This window comes from Aythya fuligula, chromosome 4, assembly GCF_009819795.1.
Source record: "Aythya fuligula isolate bAytFul2 chromosome 4, bAytFul2.pri, whole genome shotgun sequence".
Classification (NCBI taxonomy): Eukaryota; Metazoa; Chordata; class Aves; order Anseriformes; family Anatidae; genus Aythya; species Aythya fuligula.
In genome coordinates, this window is record NC_045562.1 from 43,505,233 (window position 1) to 43,519,608 (window position 14,376).

Consider the following 14,376-nt stretch of genomic DNA (forward strand, 5'->3'; position numbering starts at 1 on the left):
GCATCTCCAGAATTCAGCATCATAAAATTGAAGTAACCTGAGAGGAAGTCAAAGACAACTTATCTTAAAATCTCTTATCTAAATTTATTCAATAGATTTTTCTTTCTCCTCTTTGTCATGTTACCTAGTTTATGGCTGAAATGGTCTCAACACCTGCCCTGTTTAGAATAGTAGTACTTATTCTACAATTACATCACTTAGAGTACACACAGATACTGTGGTTGCTTTTCTAATCAGTATTTAAGTACATCCACTTATATAGATGTAACATGCAGGTATTTACAGAGTGACAACAGTGTTTGCTCATACTCTGTTATGAGCACCCTTTCAAATGCTCATAAAACACCAGCCACCCTGTTATATCTAGATGGAAGATAAACATCAGATTCAGCTCGTTTGGCACCTTCTGTCCATAAAAATGGCCGTATTTTCAAACTATAAACTTAAGGTTATTTAAGGCATTGGATATATGTTAACGCATCCAATTCAGCTGAGACTACACGCTTTCCAAAATCCATGCTACGCCAGTTCTGCAAGGAAGAACAAAGGTAATACATTATGGCGAATTCCTAGATGATACCTGTGGTGCTGTAACTTTGGCTGTGAGACTTCCAGCCTGCACATCTATCAGCCATGCATATTCCAAAGTATCACTTCCAAGAGGCAAACCTTCTGCTGAAAACATCGCGTGAGCACGCAGCTGCAGACCCGACAGACTAATGTGTCCCTCTCGAAGAACTTCATCCACTGAAGGTCTCTGTTAAGGACAAGGTAACATTTAAGTTAAAATTAGTATTTTCAACAATATATCATTAGAAAGTGCAAAAAAATGTAGTCAGAGATATCTCTTACACATTCATTTTCACCTCTTAAATCCTGTTGATTTTTCTATGATTCTATGACTATACATTTAGTCTGTCCCAAGATTTCTCACCGTTAAGCATGCAGCAACATATATGCAAATCCTATGTGGGGAAGGGATCCTCATCTAACCCAAGTTTGTTTTAACAAATAGCAACCATCATCAACTTTCCCTTCCCCAAATTTCAATTTTAAGATCATTACAACTTCCCCAATACATATGCACCCACAAAAACACAAAGCTCAGCTACTACCTGATAGTTGTCATTCAGAAACAAATTCACTGGAGACAGTACAAGTTGAAGCATTGTTTCTCTAAAACCTTTCTTCATCTCAAAACACAACCTTTCCAAGAAAGCTGTAGGGCATTCAGGACCATCTGGACTGCAATGCTAAAGTAAAAAAACAAAACCATTTCAGAAACTGCAAACAGACAACACTGTTGAAACTGTCAGATTAGAAGCAAAGCTGTTAGCTGGAAGTTTGCGAAGTTTCCTTCAAGTTGATACTTTAAAAAAAAGCCCACGCCAACTTCAAAAACTTTTCCACAATTATATACAAACCCATTTGGGTGAACCCAAACCTTTATCTAGACTATTATTTAAATTCCTGGGGATCCTTCACAATGCAGCTGTGCAAAGCAGGATGCACCATTAGAGGACAGATTTGTTAATTATCAGAGAAATGATGGTCAATCCAAAATCCTGAACAACTGATGACACTAATCAAGTTTATCGAAAAACAAAACCATTTAAAAAAAATCTCCAGTTCACCTTCCAGGGAAGCAAAAACAATCACATTTTGAATTGTTTTAGATAGCCACAACCGTAATAAAGAGTAGTCAGACCTTTTAAAAAGCACCTCCCTAACCCAATGTTAGGGATTTACAGGGAGTTACATTTAACTCCAGATTACAAAACTGGAAAAAAAATTGCTGCTTATAGCAGCAAAATATTTTAAGATTCTAAAGCACTTACCACTGGCAACCGCCCATGCACTTTGTACAAGTTAACAAGTACAGTAATATCCCAGGGACGTAAAGTAAGAGGGTGAACTGGCTTGACTGAACTTTCATTTTCCTTTTTGTCATTTTCCACTCCAACAGCTGTCCACCCAGAGCTTGAAGACGTAGAGAGTGACAAAACAGGGCTTGAAATAACTTCTTCAAAATCAGTGTACATGTCATCTTCTCCAAAATAATTTTCCTGAGAAAAGGAATTATTTACTATTACCACAGGGAAAACAAATTAAAAACATACAGGCAAATAATGAAATACAAATCCAACCTTCTTCTGTACATTAGTCCTCCCTAAAATAAGCCATATATCTACAACTTATAGCTGAAGAAACGTAAATAGTTTTATTTTATGAAAAACAGGTAACTTAAGCGAGCAAATTGATACCATGTGCTTTGCAGAACTGGCTCTTAACAGTTCCCAAAGCACTGGTATTCCAGGTGCATACAGTACAAGTAACTATCCTGAAGCACTATTACTGCCATTTTTTTTAACACATTCTGTGCTTTTAAATATAAAAAAAAACTTCAGGAGATTATGAACACAAAGGAAGTCACACTTATCCACCCAGAAATTTCTGAAATTTTGTTGCTCTTCCTGCCCTCCAAAGATTAGTGTGATATAAAGGTAAATGTAATGAACACATTAAGTCTCTCAAGAACAATTTTTTCAATGATGCAAAATTATATTTTCACGTTAAGTCAGTATGTGGCAAGTGTTGGGGCTTAAACATTCTGGAGCAAAATCCTTTCCATGCAAAGAGGTTATGATGCAGACACAAACACTGCTCCCACCTTCGTTCTGAGAAAGTATTTCAGTCCCTCAGCCACTGACAGAAGTATTCCACCTATTACAAACCCCACTGCCAATTCGTGAGACACAGACCAATTGATACTAGAAAGAAGATCAAACTCAAGTAGATTTGAGTTTTGCACTTTGCAAATTTGTATTGCTTCCCTCTTCCCTTTTCTGTGCCTCATTTGCCTGCCAGACTTCCCAGTCCTTTTCTGAGCACAAGTCTACAAAGCAAACAAGCAAAGATGAAGTGTGCAACACAGAGGAAAAAAAGTAATTGCCAAGTATCCATGTCCTTGAAAAAGGTCTGCAGAAAAGGCAGGCGTTATTAGCCTTGAAATGATGACTGCCCTGGACACATGATTTTATTATCTTGTACTGAGTCTCCACAGTATTTTTTGTGTTAATAAACTATGTATGAATTAAGCACTGCTCAGTACTCAAAACAAAATCTCTCTGAGGTTAAGCAAAGCTAACTGGCTTTGCTTTTTAACAAAGGGAAAAGATAAAAGACAGTGCCAGGAGACAGACCATGGAGTATTTTTACTATGCAGACCCAGCAGAGGGTGCTATGAACTCCAGTATCTTACTCCTGGTACCTTCTGCCAGAGATTCACCCATCATTCATTCCAAGCCAGTAAGCCATCCAGTACGGAGCACAGTGCACTACACCACAAACTACCTCCAAAGAACAGAAAACTTTTCAAAACTGCACAAATAATGCACATACAGGAATCTCTCCCATGTGTATTTAAAAAGATCAATGAAAACATACTGACAATAACAATTAAACCACAAGACAGGAAAATGAGCATTAAAGAAAACAAACCTAGATATCTACTAAAAGATGCTGCCAGCACAGCTGGACAAACAGATGTAAACAGCAAAAAAAATAGTAAGAAGTACAGTAAATGCATTTTCAAAAACGAGTTATCTAAACTTTCTCTTGAGACTTAGAAGATAAAGGCCAGTTTAAAGCTGAGAAATCTGCACTTCAAAAATTAAATCATCACAGAATCAAGGGACCTAACGTAGCACTGCTTACATACATGTATACCTCCAGAGGAAATGAGCACTGAAGATGTGAGCTTGCCTAGAAATGTGCCTAAAGGCACAGGTTCTGATACATCTTTATATAAAAGTAGTTCTAAATGTAAACTATAATCATAACCATGGATTTTTATGATCCTATATGTTTATATATATATATATACACACAACTTCACAAAAGGAAAATTATGCTGATATAAGTCTCCACATCTATACTGCAAGTCTCCTCAGAAGCCTGTGCCAACTGAACTTATCCCAGCCATGTCCTATCACCAAAGTCATTCCAAACAAGCCCTTATGAAAATTTTCATCTAAGTCCACATATTCTGCAGAATTCTCATTTTCTGTTTCATACGAACCACTCCTGTTTCCTACATGCTTACCTTTATAGACAGAAAGGCTTTGAGCAGGGGTCCATACAGGGTTATCTGGGAATCTGGGGAGAGTTCCAGTTCCACGTGGAGCTTATCCGGGGGCAGCTCTGAGGGGTCGAGGGGCAGGCGGGTTGAAGCTGTGGGAGATGAAATCACACTCTCGGCTGTTTTCTGCGATGGCCTCAGCACAGATAACATTGTTTCTTCCATTTCTGACACTTGGGAGTAAAAGAAAGAAGAAAACAGATTTTGATTATGTTAGGCCTGTCATGAATGAAATTCTACAAATATAAATGTGTAAGAAATATACAACTTTATGCAACTTTCTAATTTGGATTCTAAAACTATGGTAATATAGCTATGCTACAGAACAGGTTTCTCATGCTTAGTAGCTATAAGAAGACAGGAAAATAGAGAATATTTTAGCCAACATCAACTATGCAAGAGAAAACAATCCTCCAACTTATGAAAAAAGATCAATTTATTTATCTTGCTTTTCAAGTTAAACAAAGACCTGCTTTTATTTCAGTGTAGCAGATTTCCCACAACCACATATCTATTGCAGAACAAACAAACGTGAATAAAAAGGCACATTTCAGAAGTTGTGTTAGAAATGTATTCTGAACCAATGATTTTGTAGGCCAGAATTTCCCCTCTACTCAATTACTCTAGTCACAAAAGAGTTCAGAAATCCAAAATTTTATTTTCCATTTCCTCTTTTTACTTGGAACAAAAGAGAAGCACTTTGTCTTTTTTAAGTGAGGAAAGGCCAATAGAAGGAAGCAAATAACTGGAAGTGACCGCCAAGAAGCAAAGAACTATATGGGATATAAAATTGTTGCTCCTTATGGAGTTGGACTTCAGGTGCTAGTTTAACTGGAAGAACCAGCACATGCAGAACTACCGTGAATATGTAGCCAGCAAACTACCTTCAAGGCTTTAAGTTACCACTTATTGCCTACAATGCTTGCTCAGTGCTTGCATTATGTTACAGAAGTTAGCTAAATGCCACAGTGAGAACATCAATTATTTGGAACCCGCACGTCTTTGGTCTTTGTTATGCAACATATTCATTCAAGCTTAGTGTTCTATCAGTTGACACAGAAGAAAATACAGATGGATATTACTGTAACAAACACACTGTGTCAGCATCACAGGATCAAATCCAACTGTAGCAGTGAGCTCAACTTGATTCTTTGAAGGATTATTCCTTGAAGGAAGCTCCAGGTGAAATTAGCTGTGTATATACAAACTTCCAAAACCAGGTTCAATTGCTCTGATTACAAGTGAATGTTATCAAATTTCAAATATGCAAATTTGACACAAACTGACAGAGTCTCAAAAGAGCACTTAATAAACATCTGCAAGATGAATCTTATTTATCCTGTTTCATACTCTAAAATCTGAGTTTTTAGATTTGAATTGCTGAAACTCAACACCTAAAAACCCTGTTTAATATCGTCTTCTAACACCTGCTCATTGAGGCCTGTTCAAATTAGCTCTCATTATTATTAGAAAATACCTCTCTCCTTCCTCAGTTCTTCCTTCTTTATTCTCAACCTGAAAGACTTTTATATAACCCCACAACTTCCTGCATACCTCCCTCTCCTGCACTTAAAATACTTGAACACAGAGATAAAAGTAAGGTATTCCATAGCTTTTTTTTTTTTTTTTGCAAGCACATATATATATGTTGAAATACATATATATATGTATTTCATCTCTAGAACTTCTAAACAAGCATTTTCAAAATTTAAATTTAAATTTTGAATTTTGAAATTACTGTTAGACTCGTTAGTCTAACACTCCTACCTGCCTGCCATGGTTCACTTCAAGAGTGCTAGCTACAATGAAATCTCGGAGTTCCATATACATAAATGTAACATGATGTTACTGTATCTCATGCTTATAGAGAGTTTTTAATATTAGAATGGTAAGAAAAATGCCATAATATTCAGGGGAAAAAAGGCTTAGAAAGTTTAAGTACTATAGTACTGCTCAAAATACCGTACTTCATATTTCATATACTAAGTGATACTTTATGCAGTAACCCATTTAAGAGATCTACTTTGCTAAGGACAAGGAGAAATTAACTACAGACAGTATCCTCTTTTTCCACAGGGAACTGGGACACTTTCTGAAATTCTGCATTGAAAGAGATGTTGACAGGTTTTAAATCAAAACTAGTGCATTCTCAAGATTAGCATTCTCCCATTTGGAAAAAGAACAGTACAGTTCAAAATCAATTTCTGTAAATTTAAGCAGTTAAACCCAACCCAACAAAGTTGCAGCGCTTCCTGAAATGCAACATGCTAAGAAGAAGGTATTGGCACTTACAGGATTGTTTTAACTGCTCATCTGCCTTTTGAGGATAAATTGGGTGCCATGAGTAGTCAATTGTAAACACAACACTCGGGACTGTCCAGCATTCAACCCATCCAGCCCTTTCAAGGAGAAACAGCATACTTTTATTTGAAGTACAAATAATTTCCCATCAACATGAGGTTGTTTCTTCTACTAACAAAATAAGTCACTACGACAAGCCAATATAGATACATAAACATAAATCAAAATAAAACTCACTCTTCTTGAGTGATGTTGCGCCACTTGGGTTTGCCTGTTTTCTGACCACTCTGACATTCAGCAGAAATGCAAGATTCGGGATTTATTTTATTAGACTGACAATCTTTCACCAGCATAAAAAGGGAATATTTACTAGGATGACAATCTGGTAGATACAAGCGAAGATCAACATCTTCTCCCTAAAAGCAAACGTTAATAACAGAAGAGTTTATTCACTTTACGTATAATGCTGCTCATGCTATTTGCACGCTCACGTGTACCATCATCTTCACTTTAACAGGCAAAGCGATGCACAAATCTCAGTTTTCATACGATTGCTGACCACAGCTCCCTCCAATCTGTAATAAAATCCTAAGAGCTTTGTAGTTCTTAGCAGTTTCAAGTCCAGTAACTTGAACATAAGAACACATCATAAGCTGTAAAACACAGGTGCATGGCTCTCAGGGATTCTTGTTCTTCTGTGGTTCAACTCATAATGCAAAGTTAGTGACTGGCACAAGACCATCCCTCATCTTAAATAAACCACACTTTTTTCTCCCTTTCCTTTCTTTCAGAAATAACCTCGCTTACTTTGCTATCAAATTATACAAACTTAACAACATCACCTTCAAATAGTTTTTATTGTTAGTAACCCCACACTGCTTCTATTTTAGGGAAAGCAAATCAAGAATTACAGCGTTCCAAAGAATTTGTTGTGTACGTAAAAAAAACTGTGAAATATCTTGAGGACATCTTTCCAAAATAGCTTCAGTTATCTATTCCAGAATTTTGTTTTTATCTTTAAACATGTGTTGGACTTTCAATCTCTAATGAGAACAGACTTCCAAGTGATAAAATACATATATATATAGACACCCACAATATAGCTATATATAATAAATATACATACTGTATGTGTGTGTGTATATATTATATATAAATATTGCATGCATATATATGTGTTTGTATTTACATGTGTAAAATGAAAAAAAAATAAAACAGCCTATAACTGGATGCTTCATGTAATCAAGGCTAATATATTTACTTCTGGGTTAGTTAAAGAAGAATTCTATGAACAGAAAGTGAAAGGTACTATTTTTCTTTCAGGAAAGAGTTTATGCAAAAGTTCCAAGCTGAAGAAGAAAAGGAAGTGAAACTATGTCACATTTAAAAGACAATGGGGCTGAGCAATGAGGGAAGAGAACTTACCTTTAAAGAGAATCTAGTATTGCATGTAGTTGGAACAAAGTCAGTGAAAGGCAGAGAGAAAACAATGTTTAATGTTTCTCCACAAGCTGCTAGATAAACTGGGAGAGAAGAAAACCAAGCAAAACACTGTTAGAATCACTCCCTATTTTGTTCTCAGGCAAATTATCAAACAGAGAGGTAAAAATTAAGGAAAAAACTGTTCCTGAACTCATGACAAAGGAAACTGCTATGCATTTAGAGTATAAATTACTATGTTACTATGAAAGTAACATAGTAATGAAAGTAACATAGTAACCCGACACACCTTTTCCCTTATAAAAGGGCATTGTACAATGAAACTACAAGCAGAAGAAAGAAAGTCAACTGCAACTAATATCTCGTGACTTTCTTTATTGCTTCACACACCGGTTCTTGGACAAAAACAGAACACAAAAAACAACAACAACAAAACACAGGGCAAGTTCCAGGCTTCTGATAAAGTAGTGAGCCATACTTTTAACAATAAGACAAAAACATGTTTTTTTATGCTTTCAGCTGTCTTACTGAAGATGTCAAGATCTCATGGTTTCTGTTTACAAGCCATCTGCTCTATTAAGTCAAATATTCAAAGTGTCCTCGAAAATGAATGCTAAAATGTGATCTAGAACTACTTTCCCAAGAAAAGGTATATATTTGTACAAAATGCACAAAATAAGTGAGGACATGCAGCACTAGAAGGATGGATGGCTTATGCATAACAACAGTAGCAAAATGTGTGGGTATCACTGAAAGTGTTTCATAGCAAATATCCTACCATTTTTATCACTTGTACATACACTTATTTCAAATTAAAAAAATTGACCTCACCATTTTCTTGCTGTTTGGTGGAACAGTCAATCCAGTTGTGCTGATTTGCTGCCCAAATCATTTCAAATTGATGAAACATGACTTTGAAGTTCCACATATAAGGAACAAATGAAAAAATGTCAGGTGCACTGTCACTGGACCAGTCTTGGATCAAATCTGAAATTACATAAAGTAGTAAAGATAAGTTAGTAGCAATCAAGTGAAAAATTTCTTCTTCTAGTTAACCTGGCTTTTCATAAATTGTAAATCTTAACCATTTGTCCCTTTATAGAAAAAGGAAATTCTGTGAAAATTAATATAACTATATGCATCATCACACCCATTTCTCAGGCACATATTCCATCAACACTTGCTCTGAACCCATCTCTTATTTCTCACTTGCTTTATAAGCTAGAATGCCATAGGTTTAATCGTGCTTTCTAGTTCACCTTTATTCAGTAGCAGTTACACATTTATCTATAAGCACTGGACTACCAAATAATTTCCTCTGGTTTTCCCCTCAGATACTAGGAATATGTACATGAGTCACACATCCCTACCACCAGGTCTAATACAGCAAACAATGTTGCTGTAGAAGCTCAGGGGTTTGCTTTGCACGTCTTGGTAGACTACACTGTGTACTACAGCACTTTACAAAGGACAACTCTGGCCCAATCAGGAGGATAACTTTATTAGCATGGCACTATGCCTGCACTAATTAATCCTCCATCCAGCAGGGCTAATTAGCGCAGGTAGTGCCACATTGATGGGAATATATTCTTTCTATTACTGCAGCTGGAACATTCAGCATAGTTTGGTGATGCAGGGCTGCCTTGAGTATGTATATTCTTCTTCACAGCCAAAATCCTAAGCAGCAAATTACTTTCCCTCATCATTTGTCAGCCACATTGACATGACCTAAAGCCTGAATAGTTGAAACTCAGTCAACCAAAGAAGAGAAGTATCAGAGAAATCAACATCCTCAGTGACAATTATTAAATGAATCAATAGCTCTGGTAAGATAAATTAATTTGAAATTTAGGATCACTTAACAAAACTGCAGATCAAATTTAGTTTAGATGTTAAAAATTAAATTATTCAGTATCTCTATTCATATATAAGATTACTGTGCAATTAGACAGTAATAGCCCACAAAAGACATCAGGAACTTTGTCCTCAGAAATAATCTGTTGTCCTAAATATGTGAAAACACATCACCTGCCTTTGCATACCTTTGTAAAATTTGAAGAAATTGTGAAGAAATTATATTTAATTTCATATATAACTTATTTAATACAGCACATACCTGTGAAGAAGCTTTTCTGAGCAAAGATAAAATGATATGTTGCTTTATAAACCTCAAGTTCACATTGCCATGTCTGTGGCATGTTCCATATCCGGGGATAACTGGCATTAATATGAAACTGTGAACGAGATATTAAAGCATCAGAATTACTTGAAAACATGACAATGCCTGACCCTGTAGCTCAGCAGTTTTCACACATGTACTCTGCTGAATAATTAAAACACTTTTCCTGCTGGGATGAACAGAATGCCTCTCCAGTTCCTTAATAATTTAATCTCACTCTGTCTTTCTGTGTTTGAAGGTCAAGTGTTAGTGTATTCATTTATGTGGAAAGGTATTCTACAAACTTCTGATGCTGCTCAACAAATACACCATCTGTTACTTTAGATGTACCCAACAACTGATGTGATGCTCAAAAATTAAACGTTAAATTCATTACTTCAGTAAAGTCATTTAAAAACTATTAATAGAAATAATAAATATACAAAACAAGTGATGTGGAACACAATTGCTCACCCCCTACTGACCAATGCACCGCCAACCCCAAGCAGCAGCTGCTCCCCCAGTTACATGTATACAGTTACGTGTATATACATGTATATATAAAGTTCCTTAGATATCAAAGCCTTGTAAAATAAATTTAAAAGGCTTATTTCTGCACTGCCTACGATCCTGAGGAACTTCTCTATAGACAGAAAAACATGCTCTTTATTAAAAATTCTTTGAAGGCTGAAGCTTTGTGCTTAATAATGCAAACTTACAGCTAGCATTTCAGCTTCTAAGAGAGTCCGGTACTGCATGCTGCTGGTCGCATCAACGTGTAGAAGCTGTCCTTTAATTGTAGGTGAATAGCCTAGTAGATAAAAAATATAAAATAAATATTCCAGTGTAACAGTTACACACATTTTAAGAAATGATAACCAGTGATTTCAACAGTCCCCTAACAAAACTAAGAAATATCATGGTGGAAATTAGCACTGTGATAACTCTGTCCTCTAACTTTAGTCAATCAAGAGCTTAACGTGTTCTATCTGCATATAGGAGGGATGACAGAAGTCTCGCTAGGTTTGGAAAGGCTTGGATTCTAGAGATCTCGGCTTAAATTGCAGAATGCATGAAAGAAAATCAAATATACAAATATATTCTCAATCAAGAGAACAAACACTTCAGCAAAAGGGCTTCAAACCAGCCAACAACATGAATAAATCCAAAACCCCAACCTTAACTTTGCATTTATCTGATTTTCATCTCCAACTTTGGAATTTGATTTATTTAAAAAAAAAATACTGCTGAATTATTAGTATGCATTTCTCAGCATGATTCAACAACTACACTAATCCTACACAAGATGTCTTCTTGCTTTGATTTGACACTGTATATGTAACCTGCTTCAACACACACATAGTTTAATGACCAATTTTCTTTTAATTACAGATTTTCTTTTGGCTTTCTTAACCCAAATAAATAATGAAAGTGACTTAATTATTTAAATACATAAATGATTTAATGACTTGCAGTGAAACATACAAGGAAATTCTTCTTGTTTCCTTATTTAATTCTATGCATATATTTATATGTGTATATAAATATATTTCTTTGTATATGTATGAATTATACATAACTTACATAAGAACATATGTATCTTACAGTTAAAGGTAAAACACTGCAAGATGCTCACACTTAGATGAATTAACACAACTGCTCAGGAAAAACATTAAGAAAACAAATTACACTTAGCCTTAACTCACCATTTTCACCTACTGTCATGGGAATGTTTATCTCCAAATATGATCCTGCACCAACATTTACATGTACAGCGTTAGTTTCCTACATGGTTAAAAAGAAAAAAAAAAAAAGAAAAAAAGAAAGAAAAAAGTCTAGCGTTATTTCTAGGCCGTCAATATGAACCAGTGTGTACTTTATGCCTCTAGCTATCATTATCCACACCCAGATTAAAGAACCTGATGACTGAAGTCTTTCTTCTCTGCTGAAAAATTACTAATGAACTAACTATGTGCAATGAAACAAGACATAAAGTCACACTAAACCCTATTTATAAGAATAGCAACAAGGAAAAAATTCAACCCCACCACGTATATGCATTTTTTGTTTCCCCCTGTATTCTCTCTACCCAGTGATATCAGGTATTCATCCAATATCAGAAAAGATAATGTCTTCATCAGTGAGAGCTCCATCCTAATGGACAATTGCACAGGAAACATCCAGATGAAATATTTCCACAACTGTAGGAGCTAGCATAGCTTAAGATATAGGTTCAAGGCATAAAAGAAGCTTATAATAAGCCAACAAACATTGATGCCTTTCAGCCAGTATTTCTCTTTGAAGGGTTTACACCTAATCACAGAAGATTAGTACAATCTCTACCAGCTTTTAAAACATAAACACCTGAGACAACTAAAAATATGTACAGCCAAAAAGCACACTGTAATCACAGTAGAAAAAATGATTTTTCAGACAAGACTTCATTACTCACCCTATTTTTGGTAAAAAGCAAATCAATGGTGGCATCTGCAATTATATTCATCCGCAGCTCAAAAGCAAGAATCTGTCTTGGTTTCCCAGGCTGAGCAATTTCAGAGACTTTCATAACTTGGTAGTCTGGCGGGAAGAAAAATTTCCACAAGCAATCCCTAGTGGGAAAAAAAAAAAAAAAACAATCGTTTTTATTCACAGCAGAAATGCATATACATTTTTGTATTTATTTGGTTCACTTAATGATTTTCCACTTAGTTATGCTGCTGAGTCTTAAGACAAACAGTAGATACTGTAAAAGGGCTGCTTGTTTGGAAGACTTCCTTATGATGAGACTAACTCATTACCAAAATAAAACTCCAAAAATTCCAAATAGTAAGAAATGCCTATTGGATGAAAGCCATAAGTCACACCTTAAAAAATTTAGAACAAAAATATCCTAAATCAGATGGCAAACTATGTCTTTCTTCTTACTCCTAATCTTTGGTTTACAAATCTACTACAGAAAAAAAAACAACGTAGTAAGTAATCTGTTTATGCTTTCGTTTGTGCACAAATAATCAACGTACTGTCAGAAATAAACAAAACATTAAGATGTTTGGGATTTCATAATGGGAATGAAATGAAGCCTACACTTCCACAGACTCATATCTGAACATGTAATTACATGAAAGAAAAGCTACAGTGATGTAGTACAGACAGCTTAGCTTCTTTGGTTCTCAAGGGGGAGGAAGCAAGTCTTTAAACAGTTTCTGTGCACTCAGCATCTGACCACTAAAGTAATATAAACGTTAAACAACAAAAAACAAACAACAAAACACATGCACACAGTCAAATCTGAAATAGTGACACCTGCCCAGGGAAACCCAACTCATTATCATATGAAATAATAAAAATAAATATTTCTAGAAGCCCTTCTATGAACTGAGAGAACAAAGTCCACAGAATCTCTACAGATTAGTGCTTCTTAAAAGTTCAGGCACTTTCCAAATTTATCTTCTATCCATGGCATGATGACAAAGTTTTCCCAGGTATGTATCTATGAATTATATGCACATTACATAGGCAACAAACTGCCTTTTGGCTAGCCTTTTAAAATTATAAAAATCATATCATCAAAGATCCTGCTTTCTTGGTACTGCTTATTAAAAGTATTGGTAATGATTCACTGACTTCATGTTCCTAGCAAAGCACTCCTTCTAGAAATTAGGGTTTTCTCTTAAGTTCAGTAAGACACTGTTGTATCTAATGACTTCTCTTTGGTCTGCCATCTTCACACTCCTAAGAGACAGTTAATCAAAATAGTTTCACAGGAGAATTAAAAAGGCCAAGAGAAGTATTAATCTGTAATTAGTAAGGGGAAAAAAAGGGAAGGCACTGATTATGCCACTTTTACTTAATAGTCCTTTACTCTCTAAACAATCCTACTGTCTCCAACAGAAATATTCATGTGCGAAATAGAGAAGGCAGAGTGAAGAATAGTATTAGAGCTCTGGCCAAGTATTCTATCACTAAAATATCTATATAATAAATACTTTGGAGACTGCATCGAGTGGTTGATTCTCCCAAGCAGTAATAAATGATCACACCTCATTTTCACAGCCCGATTATTACTTTCAATTACAAGATTAAACCCTTAAGTATGTAACACTTGATAGCTAATAAAACAAAAATATGAACATTGATAATAATCATAATATATTAATAATTAATAATACAAATTCACTGGCTTTAGAAGGACAACACCCTAAACAACAATGAATTTATTAATCCTAAACCACCGTGGCAAAACTCTTCTTTTAGGCTCCCTAGCCAAACCCCTACAAATGCCAAGACGAAGCAATCGCATACTGGAAACTCTGGAATGTTTCCTAATAATAAGAGA

At 35.4% G+C, this 14,376-nt stretch overlaps 1 protein-coding gene across 1 annotated transcript in view; it reads right to left on the bottom strand.

Annotated features, from left to right (window-relative positions):
* The window catches only part of KIAA1109 (KIAA1109 ortholog), a 113,479-nt gene that overhangs the window by 72,360 nt on the left and 26,743 nt on the right, over positions 1-14,376 (bottom strand). The window contains 12 exon segments of the mRNA XM_032186753.1: positions 581-757; positions 1,116-1,253; positions 1,839-2,066; positions 4,106-4,314; positions 6,434-6,540; positions 6,680-6,858; positions 7,868-7,965; positions 8,714-8,869; positions 9,999-10,116; positions 10,760-10,851; positions 11,747-11,825; positions 12,493-12,649. Of these exon segments, the coding sequence (XP_032042644.1) occupies positions 581-757; positions 1,116-1,253; positions 1,839-2,066; positions 4,106-4,314; positions 6,434-6,540; positions 6,680-6,858; positions 7,868-7,965; positions 8,714-8,869; positions 9,999-10,116; positions 10,760-10,851; positions 11,747-11,825; positions 12,493-12,649 (1,738 nt within the window).